Consider the following 13,507-nt stretch of genomic DNA (forward strand, 5'->3'; position numbering starts at 1 on the left):
TGCTCCAAGACCACAGCAGAGCTGCAAAGCACTTCCTTTTACCCGTGTATTTATTACTAAATATATGAATCCGGGAGCCTGTGGAGCGTGAAATTAGGAACAAATGTAAAGGCGGTCTAGACAGGAACTGCTCTGCTTATGGACCTCCGTGTGCTGCACTTTGCTGTTCTTCTCTCCCCCCCCCCCGTGCGCGCACACTGGAGAGTTTAAAGCTTACACTGTTCATAAGATCAATATGTTTAAAGAACGGCTAACTCCAAACAGTCTCAGTTAGAACTGAGGAGTGCATAAGGATTCCAAAGATCCTGACATGCAGGATTTTTCCTAACGCTAAATGGCTGGCTGGCTGGCTGGCTGTGGCGTGGTGTTTGAGGGGACGCTGGGCTGCATACTATCCTTCTTTATTGATTCCAGGAGGGAGGGAATGATTGTTTCATTAATGAGAGGTGAAGGAAAGGGAATCGTCATCATCAAAAGGTTTTGAATTTACTTTCATTTGGGGATCTCAAAGCACTTGCCAATGGCAGGTCGATGTCTTTATCCCCCTTTTATAGATGGGGGAAGTGTGGCCCAGTAAAGTGAAGTGCCTGGCCCAAGGTTACCCAGTGGGACCGCAGCAGAGCCAGGGAATAGAATCCAGGCCTCGTGACTCCGGATCCTTTCGCTTCAGCCGCAGGACCTGGATGACTTTTTCTGAACGGATAATACGTGACCATCCTTAATTAATCAACTACGTTTCCTTCCGGGAGAGAGGAACGTCCCTGTCCTGTGCAAACACAAGGACACCGAGCTGGGCAATGGAGTAGGATGGCATTTCCTTTCCTCTCTGCAGGAAAGGGATCAAATAGTGAGGCTATTATGGCAGGTTGGTCATTGCTGGGCATCACAAGACAATTCTTTGGGGCAGGATGACCCCAAGTGTCTGAATCTCTTTCCACCTATGCCAGAGTCAATCAGGAAGTCAGTGGAGATAGACCAGCATGAAATTGGAGAGAGAAGAATTCGTGGCCAGGCGCCAGGAGGTTTAAGCCATCATGCCCTTCCCATATTGTAAAGGGGAGGGGGATCCTCGCTAGCTAGGAGGAGGCTGACGATGGGGAACAGGTAGTTCACCCGGTTTACTCCATGCAATGGACATTTTCTGCCATTACACTACAAAGACGACAGACCGATTTCATCCCTGGTGTAATTTCCTTTATTTCACCAGACTTTGCACTGGCAATGCCGCTGGCCCCGCCTTCCAGCACCAAAGGCAGTCTCAGGAGCTGGGAATGGCACACAAATCTCCTAATTTCAGTCCACAGTGGCCAGCCCCTAGACTACACAGCCTCCCCCGGTGCCAAACTCTTGGAGTCCTTACTCGGGTTTCACTTGTTCTTTACTTATATTCAAAAGCAACTCAAAAGCCTGTATCCCATTTCCAGCTGTGACCTGGGCCAGGTGTTCAGATGCCAAAAGATGCAGATGGGCACCGCGTGCGATTTTTCAAAAGTGTCTCATTGGGTTCGGTGCATAACGCCCCTTGATTTCAAGGCTCAGAAAAAACCCCACTAGGCACCTGGATGCCTTTGAAATCTGACCCTTTGAAGCATAAGGATCATTGATTTTTCAGTCGGCCTGGACCCCTACATGTGTACGTCACGGCTGACTGTGGAATTTAGGCTCCTAAATCACTCTGAGGGGGACGTGCTTAAAAGCACCGCCCCCTCAGTCTGTATTCGGGTAGAATGCCCGTTCACTCCAGTGACTTTTGCCTGAGGCAGGATGTCAGGCGTTGGCCCAGCGCTCACCCAATGGAAGCATCCTGCCAGAAAGCCTGCAGCCCCAGCATTATAAATTACGCTTTCTCCTACAGTTCTGTTCAGCTCCAGCATAAAACATGATACTGCTTTATCCAGTCAGTACTTACCAACTTTAGCAGGACATTAAGAGCCTGCAAATACACTGCAGGTTTATTTTCTTTGGAATCCATACAAATCCCCAACAGATAAGGCTGATTTTCCTCTGGTGCTGTAGTAATTTGGGGTTTTTTTGGTTTTATATTAACCTGCTGCAGGCCAGCTGTGTTCAAGCACTTGTAACGGAGGGGTTCAGAACGGGCGTGCTCGGGTTAATTGGCGTAGTTCACGCGCTCGCAGCACTAGCGGGCTGCTACGGATTGATCGTCGTACCAGCATTGCAGGAGAGAGGGCTGACAGATTTTAGTCTTCTGGCACGTATGCACGCAAACCCTGAGAGCTGATCTGGGCTCTCGGTAACCCCAGCCCACCCCACGGGTAGCAGTGCAACGACACCAGGCCAGCCAGAGTAGAACTTAGCCAAATTACAGCTGGAACAACACCTCTGGTAAAGGTGCAGAAGGGCCCTGCGTAAGCAAGCCAAGGCCTGTGCGAATTCTGGTGCTTAGGCAAATTCTCAGCGCCTTGGCGGCCCTGTTGCCAGTGCTGTAGCATATGCGTCTCCATAGCTCTCGCCACTTAACAGCCCAACCAGGCTCATGTAATAAACTCAGGCCCGTCGGCCTTTTTTTTCTCTTGCCAGAACAGTCTCTTAGGTCATAGACCTGGTGCCCGTATGCTGCAGAGCAGACACCTGAAGGCACCAGATTTCTATATTTGGATGCTCCCTGTCCCAAGCGCAGATGTGGGGGTGGCCAATGGAATGACTGGAGGAACCCCACAATTCGGCTGTGACCCACCTGACCCTGAGAGGTGCTGTAATGTCAGGAGGAGCGCGGGACCTACCCTGGGTATTTACAGAGCACTAGTCCTGTACTGGATGCGCTTATCCAGGACTACAGTCTTGACACAGTTCAAGACGGCGAAATCTGAAGATGCTGTGGGGCCATATTGGTAAATGCACTTGGTTCTATCTGCGAGACGGCTGGACCGTGCAGGACATACAGCTCTGGGGAGAAGGTCTGGGACTGGGAGCGTGTTGGGGTCACCCTGCAGTATAAACAAGGCTGGTGAAAGCCAGGGGGTGACGGGCAGGCTGCAATTACACAAACACGTGTGGGAGTGGCCTGCAGGCTGGTGGCTGTTGTGAGCAGTCCAGGTTGGAAGCTACAACATCTAGTCATTGTAAAGGCCCCCAGGTTACCTGGCAGGGGGTGACACAGCCGCCGCTGGTCTGGATTATATCCCGGTACATCACAGCGTGACACATTCTTCGGAGGTAGCGTGCTTTGGCAGTGGGGTTCCATTGGAACCACTAATAGCTGCACAAACATCACCAGGGTAAATGCACCACTTACCGGTGTTATAAGCTAAGGGCCACAGCCAACCAGCCGCACACACGCAGCCCTCCCGTGGACAGCAGTGGGGGCAGGAGAGGCCAGTGACTGTTACGTAACAGAACTCAGACTGCCTTCCCCAGAGCTGGAGCCCGGCAGCTTGTCCCTTCTGCCAGCAGCTGGTCCAGTCAAAGCTATTGCCTCACCCACCTTCTCTCTCATGTAGCAGAACCGTCACATTGCATTGCTTGGTCTCTCTCTCTCTCTACCTGTTGCTGTGAGAGAGGAAGGGACTCGGATTCATCTGGTGTGATGGCATCAGGAACAGCTTTCCTTGGAAGCCAAACAGCAGGGACACTGGGCCAGTCGGCTGTTCTGAGCGCACCAAGTCATCCTACAGGGGACGCTTTGGGGGAGGCTAATGAGTTGCCCAGTGAAAGAAATGGGTGTCCCTGACCTGCTTTCCCCTGGTGCTGGACCCTCGTGGTTGTGCTATGTGTGTGACGCATCATCTGGTAGCTTAGCGCTAAAATAGCCTCTGCTTTAGTTGGGGCGGTCTCATTCCAGCGCAGTAGCTTGCTCAATATTTTACCTTTTCAATACTCCAGCCCTAAAGCCGTGCAGGGCTCAGAGCCTGGTCGTTCACACACCGCGTGAGATTAAATCTCCGTTAAAAAGAATTTGCGTGGAAACTTTTAAAAAAAAACCAAACCGAAATACAGCAAAGAGGGAGGGGAAAAGAGCGGGCGAAGGACATTGGTCATCTACTGCTGTCAGGCAAAGATCCAGGCATGGCCCAGGCCCAGGCTTACAAGCGTACCATTAATTAAAGTGCAGGCACTCGTCACCATGGCATCAAGGCCTGTCCTGGTAAAAACAGTTCCAAGGAGCTTTGAACAGCATGGGCATTTTCACCACCGCAAACTCTGCAACAGGGCAGGGTGTCTTGCCCCCGCCCAGGAACAGCAAGGCCCAGCATCATTTCCTGATGCAAAGCCACTCCCTAGCATGGTACTTGAATTCAGCCCCAGTCCTGAAACAATGTGGTGGTAGAATCTGGAATCGTTGACGTTGCTAAATGATCTCATCCAATGTTATAGCTACATAACTGTACCGTTGTGTGACTAGAGGCTACCTACACCTGTGTGCGTTGTTCATGCACTGGTAAAACTTTCTAGTCTCTGAGCAGCACATGCAGACACATCTATATGCATTGGTCATCCAAAGGCATGAGTTATATAATGTAATGCAGCGATTAGGCAAACAGTCGCTGTGAATGAAATGTGCTGGCTCTGACGTCATTATAGGAGAGCATTTAGTAGTTCCAGTTCTGCCAAATTAAAAGCCACATTATTTTCCTGTGGAAAATAGCTCACCGGCTCAGAGGAAAACGTGCGTGATTCAACTGCTTTACTATAGAAAGTGCTTCCTCGCGCCCTATAATTGAAGCCATCAATCTTAGCGCCAGTGAGAGCCCATCACGCTCAGTAATGACGCCATCACTATGCTGGGCACACAGGACAGAATGTGAATTGTCTGTGGTTTCCCGCTGCATCCACATTGATCTAATTACAAGGCAGAAGGTTTTCCTTGCCATGGGTCCCATCGGATGGGACAGCAGTGAGACCTCATTGGTATCTGAACGTGTGCTGCATCCTGCAGGATCAGTGCCTGTCTTTGGGGGTTTGGCCATGAGTGATTCTCTCAGAAATATACACCCCGCTTTGTATAATGTAACTCATTAGCTTCTGTCTACTCCAGCACCACCATCTTCCGCTCATCTGCGCCACCATGTGGTGAAGCAATCTGGCATGCATGTCTCAGCCCAGCTATGACCCTGTAACAGCTGGGGCGTCATCCAGCTCAGGGGCTGCGCTCTTGCTGGTGCCATTCGTTTGTCTCCAGAAATGAGGCCACGTGGCAGTCTTTGTCACCCATGGGCGCATTAACGTTCTTACATTCATCAAGCTGTAGGGCAGCATTGTGACTTACCTTCCTGCCAGTCTGTTTTACACGTCACAGTGAAAGGACACAGTCCTGTAACCCTTAGTCATCAGCATAGTGCTCCACACACACACACACACACACACACTCTCTCTCTCTCTCTCTCTCGGCCAATGCGTTTGCAGCACTGGGCCCTGACTCACAGCATGTCTGCCTTTGGCATCCTGCTGGGTGACACGCAAGATGCTCACAGGACACCACTGTTTTGTGTTGGCGAATGGGTAGTGCTTCATTTCTTGCCCGGTTGGGAGGTGGGTTGTTAGGGTCTTACCTGGGGATTCTCAGAACTCCATCATTTGCAATAACTCCCGCCAGTTTTTAGTGCATGTTAGCAAGGCTCTGCTGTAGAACAATTAGTTTGTTTGAGCTGTAACGGTCAATAACACGTGCGCCCATGTTACCGTGCTAGACTGTGCAACCTTTCCGTTGATGCACACGTCCTCAATTGAGTAGTCCTTTGGAAATTAACAGCGCTCCAGCTCTTTTTCTGAGCCATAATTCATGAGGGAACATTTTTTTAAACACATCAGACTAATGGGACAATTAAAATACATTAGCCTGGAGCAACTTACCATGAGCCTGGCATATGTTTTTTGCTTCCTTTTCAACTGCGTCACATACGTTGCTGAACATAGTGAAGCGAATACAAAAGCCCTTCATTTTGTGCAGCAGAACTATATGAATGGAAAGCTTGCAGTGTGGTTCTAGTGGGTTTTAGTTTTTAAGGCATGAAGACAAATACTCTTACCTGCACAACCCCACTGACATCACTGAGCAGAGAAGTTTGCCCATTGTCTCTTTATGGTTTACTGTTTCTATACTGCATTAACAAGCCCAGTGAATCGTGGGAATGTTCCCTAGCTGCCACATCATAGACATTTTCTCCCACCTGTTGTCTGCAATAACACAGTCACTCTTACACCTACTCTGGGGATACTTTTTCCCCCCCCCCCCGACCCCTCCCCATATACCTTCCAGGTGGTGCTTAGTTAAGTGATGGGTGATACCATAGCCATCATGTTCGGCCCATTAGTTGCTGCCAAGGCAACAGCGCAGTGAAACGGCGAGATTTGAACAGATTGATTCCAGATGGATTTTTACAGGCCTTTGTTCCAGTTCTTTGGTTTCAGGCAAGGCAGCCTCCAGCCCTTCCTCTCAACCCCGTTAATGGGCCTGATAATGAGGATTGCCCCCCCACCAACCCCAGAGAAGTCAAGTGGCCAACTCTTGAAGTGCCATTAACTTTTCTGGGTGTTTTGCTGGAGGAAAGACGTCAGGCGTTGCTCTACTGAGCTGTGTGTATGAGAAAGCCCAGTGTTTGTATTGTCAGCCAGAATACAAAGACGCAGTGGGGTATGTACTTCTGTGTTAGGATCCCTTTGGAAGAGGAGGTTATTTGTGTGTGTGTGTGTGGAGAGAGAGAGAGAGTGTGTGTGTGTGTGTGTGTGTGTGTAATAATAACACATGTGCCTATAAAACCCCCGCTTGAAAAGAGCTCAGGGCCCATTTTTTCAATGGTGCCCAGCACCAATTCTGCAGCTAAATAAGGGTGAGTTTTCCAAACGTGCGCCCTGGCCAGTTGTGGCAGGAATTGTAAAAGCACGCTGACCCCTCTTGGGCACCCAATGCCATGGCTGGATTGGCAGCTGCGCACGGCATGTCGGGCCATGAGGGCTTTTGCAGAATCTGGCCCACACTGCTTTGTGGCCCAGGGACTTTGAAACATGCACATAGCACCTCTGAGCCCCCGCTGCTCCCGCACGCATGGACAGCAGGTGCCGGACAGAAAACCAGCTGGCCACACCGAAGTGGGCAAAGCGGAAGACTCATGCCCGCCACGGCACGCCCATATGAACGTGAATGTCTATTTAGAGCAAGCATATGTGGTGTCATGTGTGTGTCTTTACGGTCCTGTGTCAAAGCTGCATGCACAGCTAACTGTACAGAAGTTGGGACAGATGCTTCAGAAAATGACGCTATGTCTGCTGGCATTTGCCTTTCTTAGTGCAAGAAAGCTAGGTGATTGAGGCCATTACACAGCCCGGGTGAAGGTAATCTGGTGCCACAGTCACCATAGCAATTTGGGGCCCCCCCAACCACCCCAGAGCCCAGCCCCATGTGACTGCAGATCAGAAACCTCAGGGCAAAAGCGCGCAAGACTGACCTGGCTCCTGAGCCCCTGCCAGACTCAGCCGTTCAGGTCCCCCAGCATGGCCATGGGGCGCAGCCGTTCACAGGCGCGCACTGACCAAACGGCTGCGGTAGAGAGAGACCGGGTGACAGCAACCATGCACAGCTGGGCTTTCAGCAGGGCTCAGGACCCTGTACGCCCCTGCAGCACATGAGCGTGGTTAGCTGCTGAGCCGATCCCCCTTTTTTTCCCTGACTGCAGTAGAAATGTTTATAATTCTTCCACCCATTTACCCACTCTGTGAAACCCTGTTCTGTCTTCCAGGTTGTTAATGGAGAAGAGGGCGAATGACAGCCGGGACCGTGGTCATCACAGGTGGAATATTAGCGACTGTCATTTTGCTTTGCATCATCGCGGTTCTCTGCTATTGTAGGCTCCAGGTACTCCTGCACGGCAGCCTGTGCTTCTTTGTTTCAAAGTGACAGGGTCTAGTCTGTACAAGGGCTGTCCAGCCCGAGAGGCAGCTGAAAAGTTGCGGGGGGGACCGGTGGACAGGAGATGGGAAGGTAGATTCAAGGGGCTTTTGGTGAGACCCGAAGGGGACAGGAAATGCTTCTGAATGGGTGCGCTCCTTGATTCTGGTACCATGTTCATTCCTGATGCACTTCAGTCGCTGAAGTATTCGGAGCTACACCAAGGTGCGGCACGTGTGGCTGGTGCTTTGCAAAGCTATGAACCATGAACGTAGCCAGGCCCTTGCCCCCAAGAAGCTGACAGGCTAAGTACAGCAGGAATGACCATGGGTAGAAGTGTTTGTTGGCCCTTCTGCATCAGGCTCTGAGCCCTTTAAGTTCTGGCTTTGAACTGAACTGGCTCAGGCTTTACATTGTGGGGGGTGAGGGGGTCAGTTTCAAAGACTGGTGGAGCCTGGAATTAGCAAGTCCTGGTCAGCCCTCTCTGGTCCACCCCTTGCTAACTGCAGATTGTTCTTCACACCGCCGTTAGTAGTGTTTTACCCAGAATACAGAGCGAGACACAGGGCCTGGACCCAGATGACCCTGAACTTTGGAAACAGCTAAACTCCAACCCAGTGCAGGATGGCCCATCTCTTGATTGTGGGGTTGAACCAAAGCTGCCCCGCGAACGTTGACCTGTTCCAAAGCCATGTGCAGCACCACTGCTGTTTAGAATGACCCGGCCGTAGGCTCGGGTTCCTTCTGAGTAATCAACGGCTTCCTGTTTCCTTGGCTTTTCAGTATTACTGCTGCAAGAAGGAGGAATCAGAAGAGGATGAGGAGGAGCCCGATTTTGCCGTGCATTCCCATATCCCTCCACTGCACAGCAACCGCAACGTAGTGCTGACTAACGGGCCTTCTCTCTACTCCGCCTCCTCGCCCTTCAGCACACAGCACTCCCAGTGCAGGACTGTCTGCGCCGGTTGTTCCCACTATGAACCGCCCACCTTCTTCCTGCAGGAGCCCGAAGAGACTCACAATGGAGGCGATCGCATCAGCTACAAGACCATCAGCCAGGAAGACATTGAACTGCCGGTGAACGTGACTGGCCTGCAAGCGCTGAACCCCAATCGGCTGTCAGCCATGCGAGAAGCTTTCTCGCGCAGTCGGAGCATAAGCACTGACGTCTGAGTGGCTGGAGCCGCACCCTGGTGGGCTGCCCAGCAAATGACCACTCAGCGTGAGGCTTTTTCTATGCCATTGTGGCTTTTAACACTGGTGAAACTCTTTTAAAATCCCTGGAAGCGGTTTAAAATTGTGAATGTATTTATACATTATATGTACATATAAATATATTAAATCACTAGATAAAGGGTAAGCAAAAAAAAAAGAGAGAGAGAGAGAGAAAGATGGTTGTAGAGCTTGCAGCTTGTATGGGTAGGTTTTCTAGAGCGGTGCATTGAAAATGAGTTCTTTTTATAATGAGGAGATTTTGATATTGTGCATCCTTCCATCCATCTAAACAACCCCTCCATAAGCATCCCCCACAATTGCTATGGGGTAGTTTTCAATCTTACAGGCAGGTTTACTGCAGTGGCTGACAAAGCGGAAGAGCATTGCACAGCTAAACAGGGCTCTCGCTCTTTGTGGGTGAAATCCGCCCCCGTCGGGGACCTGCCACCGGCTCTGTGCACCACTGAAGCCGTCAAAGTAGGAGCAGGTGGGACTTTGTAGTGCATAGTTCTCGTGCAGTCTCTCTAGCTAGAGGTGAATTTCATAGATCAGCTTCATTTGCTAGTTAGTAAATCATAACTGTTACCCGTGAGCTTTCTACCACAGAGGCGTTCTCGGTCTCCCTCTTTTTGGTCACAAGTGCTGAAGGGAAATGCCTCAAGGTTAAGGATGCACAACTATTGTAAAGTCTCTGCCGTTAGTGGAGGCCTCCAGAGCTGAACTGTATCGTGCATCTGTTCCTATGGAAAGTATTTTTTTAAATCACACGTGCAGGAGCTACCAGGTGTCTCTGTAATGAGCGAGCAGTGCACCAGCAGTTTTGTTTTTTTGCAAATATTACCATAAAAACCCAACAATGCCCCAGGCTATTTCTAACCTAGGGGAACGAGGGCTAAGCACAAATTAAGAGGTCACTTTATTTTTTTCATCTGGAAACTTGTCACATTGTGGACTTAAAACAAAGACACAGTCACACTCTCACACACAAGCCACGGACAGAGCTCGGATCCATAGAATTGTGCATTTGCATCAGTAGCCAAGGACATGTACGGCCTAGAAAGCTGCTGCTGTGAAGCCATCCATGTCCAGGGCACAGAACTTGATTAGCTGTTTTCCCAGTCCCTTCCCCGTCTGCTGTTTTGCCCAGGGATTGCTCTGGCAGAGGTTTGGGTTGAGTTTTCAAGTTCGTGCTCACCAAAACAAGTAAAATTGCACTCTTGTTTGCTTTTGTTTTGATAACGGTTCAAACCCTGCAAAATTGTCGTAAGGGAGCAGCCAGAGGGCTAGACCCCCAGCGGGTCTAAACACAATCTGTGACCTGGCTTTGGCATTTTAACATGAGGAGGTTTACTGCCTGTGTGCCCGGCAACATCTTGGTGCTGCGAATCCATAAGCACCAAATGCTCAAGAAACTGTAGAGGTCAGTTGATTGCTATTCGGATGTAGTGAGCCATGGCCCTGGCTAGAGCACAATAGGGATCATTTTATAATAAGCCATCTACAATTTCTTTGGCAGAAGAGGGAAACAGCAACGACAGAAGCATCTCGAAAGGTCTTTCCCAGCTCCCTCTGTCAAGGCTTCTTTTTCTGGTGCATACAATTTGTTTGATGAACTATCTCCTTTGTAATGGCACTGTACATTATTCAGGCTAAAAGCATTGCTCCGTAATTGCAGAACGACTCGTTTAGCTACAGAGAATGGACTGGCTGCAAATAGATTCTGATGATCTTGGCACCATGGGCAGGTTCAGGTTTCTTTATTAAAACCATGCTCTCAGAGAGAAAAGCGGTGTGTCAGACGCATCGGTTTATAAATACAGTATGCAGCCTAACTGGAATTTTTACTTTTGACCTTGAGCTTTTTTAATTCCATGGGAGACCTTTTAAAGTACGAGTCATTCTTTACGACTTAGTATTTTAGACAATCTTGGGTTTTTTTTGTCTTGGTCTGTAACAGGTTAAATATGCTGACGTTTGTTCCTTACTGAGCTGCGTAATTGGGGAAGCATTGATGTAAATGTGCTTGTTGGGAATGGTGTTCCGTCTTCTAAGTGATCTGATGTAACAGCAGCTGCTTCTACAGGTCTCTTAATTTGTACAATTCTTATTCAAGTTTGTTTCCAATGCCTTTAAGACTTTGGATTCTTTGCATTTCCTGTGGACGTACTTGTAGCTCCAGATTTCCTTTTTTTTTCCAGTAGGTCTTTGAAACTAAGCAAACAATGTCATCTGTTTCACTAACCTTCACCTAGTGAACTGTTGTACAGGACTTCCGGACTCACTGAGAAAAAAAAAATAACCAAAAGCAAATCAAAAAAATAAACTACTCTTTGACATGATGTCAGAGGCTGAGCTTTTTTGATGGGCAGCATTTGTAATCACATTGCCTTGTTTGAATCATGTTGTCTCCTACAGGAGGGTTTTCCAGAAATGCGCAGGATTGGCTCCTCGGCTTCTTGTTGATGGCAGTGGGCGTCTCAGCCATTGAGGGCAATGGAAGCTAAGTTAAGCCAACACCCAGTGCTTTTGGAAATCCTACTCTATTCTCATAGCTTCATAAGACCATGCCCTTCATTTATTCAGTGAGTTAGGTACAAAATATTGCCCCACTCCTGGAAAGTGCTCCATGTGGGCAACTTATCCACAGGTGATATGATTATTACTTACTAGTTGTATTTACCAGAATGTCTAGGCCATGACACCGTGGTGCTAGGTGTTATATGAACAGAAGAAGCAAAGACAGTCCCTGCCCCAAAGAGCTTACATCCCATTGCCTTCAGTGGGTCTATTCCCACAGTAAAGTGAGTGATGCTTGTTTGCAGGATAAGGCCCTAGGTTTACAGTGACTCCTATCCAATACATCTTGATCAGCTCCAATAGCCAGGGACAGACATCCACTAAAAACTCAAGAATAAAACTAGATACCACCATAAATATGACAATTTTATTAAAATATACATACGAGTACAAATTAATGATTATAGGGGTAACGTTCACTGTTTGTAAACAAATATATTAAAAAGAGCATGTCTTTTTTGTGATATAAAGTGCAGTTATGTTTCATTATTATATACACTATGTCAGCATTATGATTTTTATAAGGACTATGAAACTAAAGTTTGATTATAAGATAAAATTCTCTGAAAAAGTATACACCTACATATTACAAAGGCTTTGGCTTGAGCTCAGTGAAAATCAACTCCCAACCGTTTTATAAAGGAAATTAAGGCTAAAAAGCAGACTTTTTGGATGAATTAGAAAACAGGTTCTAGGATCCTCTGTTAGAGAAAACATAATGGTGCTTTAATTTCACATGGTTGACTCGTTGACATTATCCATCTGACGGGTGTAGATACCGGAAAATAAAGAAAAGACTTTTTAAAACAAGTGAATGTTTGGAATTAGAATGAATCAAATATACAAGATTCTATGTACAGTTTTTTGATAATCACATGCTACCAATATACAGTAGTAACGAAGCTTTCATTTCAGCTTCGAAACAAAATAATGTTGGTGCCATTTCCCTCTGTTATGAGGAATGAGAGGAACAAGGACGGCAGTTTTGCAATGGTGGAAGAAAGCATCCTTGTCGCCAGTTTGCGGCACATGTAACTCTTAAGAACGCTGGCACGATGAGCTATCACTAAGCAGTTAAGGCAAACCTGGGAGCATCACCCTGATGTATGTTACTTCCCCGGCCAAATGCCGGATGCTCAAAATGAGTCTACGCCTAATTCCTTCCGTCTCTAAGTTCTGAAGTCATTAGTCTAATCTCTCCGCTAGGCGTGGGGAGCCCGACAGGACCTGCAGCAGGCTTTGCTGTAATACCAGTGGCTGCAGAGATTCACTTTGATTGCCAAAGCACAGTTCGTTCCAGCTTGGTCCTGACAGCTGTCATCTAGAGAAGAGAAACACATATTGGCACTCAGATGAGTGAGGTCAGAAGGCAACAGTAGGAAAAAAGTTACTCTATGTTACTAGCTCATTTTTTCCCATGCTTCCCTTTGCTCTACAACCAGGACCCACTACTCGCGTGGCGCTTACAAACACATAACACAAAGCAGTAACTTATGTGTGAAAATACACACTTGAAATTATCCGGAGTGACGGAAATAAACCAGCGGGAGTGACTGGCGGGCAGAGGCTAACTGCAGCCCCACAGGGTGCCCCACACATTCGCTCTCATTGGCTAAAGGGAGCTTGGAGCAGGTGCGAGAGTGGACAAATGAATGGGAAACCTCCCTCCCACAACGAGGCTGCTGGGCGGAGTCATGACACAGCTCTTGGATGGCTGAAAGGACGTGGTGGGGCACAAGCCTCCCACCTCATTGCTGGGTTTTTTTAGCAATACTTCGCCCCTCCCTGCTGCCTTCTGTCCCAGGGTCACCAAGTGCCTTACAAACCTCCCAGGCTTTCCCCAGGTGACGGCTGGGGCACAGAGGTTACCAC

At 48.5% G+C, this 13,507-nt stretch overlaps 2 protein-coding genes across 2 annotated transcripts in view; one reads left to right on the top strand and one right to left on the bottom strand.

Moving 5' to 3' along the window:
• Window positions 1-11,397, top strand: part of FAM163B (family with sequence similarity 163 member B) — a 45,578-nt gene extending 34,181 nt beyond the window's left edge. The window contains exons 2-3 of the mRNA XM_067541861.1: window positions 7,695-7,810; window positions 8,627-11,397. Of these exons, the coding sequence (XP_067397962.1) occupies window positions 7,718-7,810; window positions 8,627-9,016 (483 nt within the window). The 5' untranslated portion in view covers window positions 7,695-7,717 and the 3' untranslated portion in view covers window positions 9,017-11,397. The remainder of the gene's footprint in view (window positions 1-7,694; window positions 7,811-8,626) is intronic.
• A 147-nt stretch (window positions 11,398-11,544) lies between these two features.
• ADAMTSL2 (ADAMTS like 2) overlaps window positions 11,545-13,507 on the bottom strand; it is a 44,354-nt gene continuing 42,391 nt past the window's right edge. The window contains exon 18 of the mRNA XM_067541860.1: window positions 11,545-12,956. Coding sequence (XP_067397961.1) covers window positions 12,838-12,956 — 119 coding nt within the window. The 3' untranslated portion in view covers window positions 11,545-12,837. The remainder of the gene's footprint in view (window positions 12,957-13,507) is intronic.

Source organism: Emydura macquarii, unplaced genomic scaffold (assembly GCF_026122565.2).
Source record: "Emydura macquarii macquarii isolate MOO-44397 ecotype Brisbane River unplaced genomic scaffold, CSIRO-AGI_Emac_v2 contig_691, whole genome shotgun sequence".
Taxonomy (NCBI): Eukaryota; Metazoa; Chordata; order Testudines; family Chelidae; genus Emydura; species Emydura macquarii.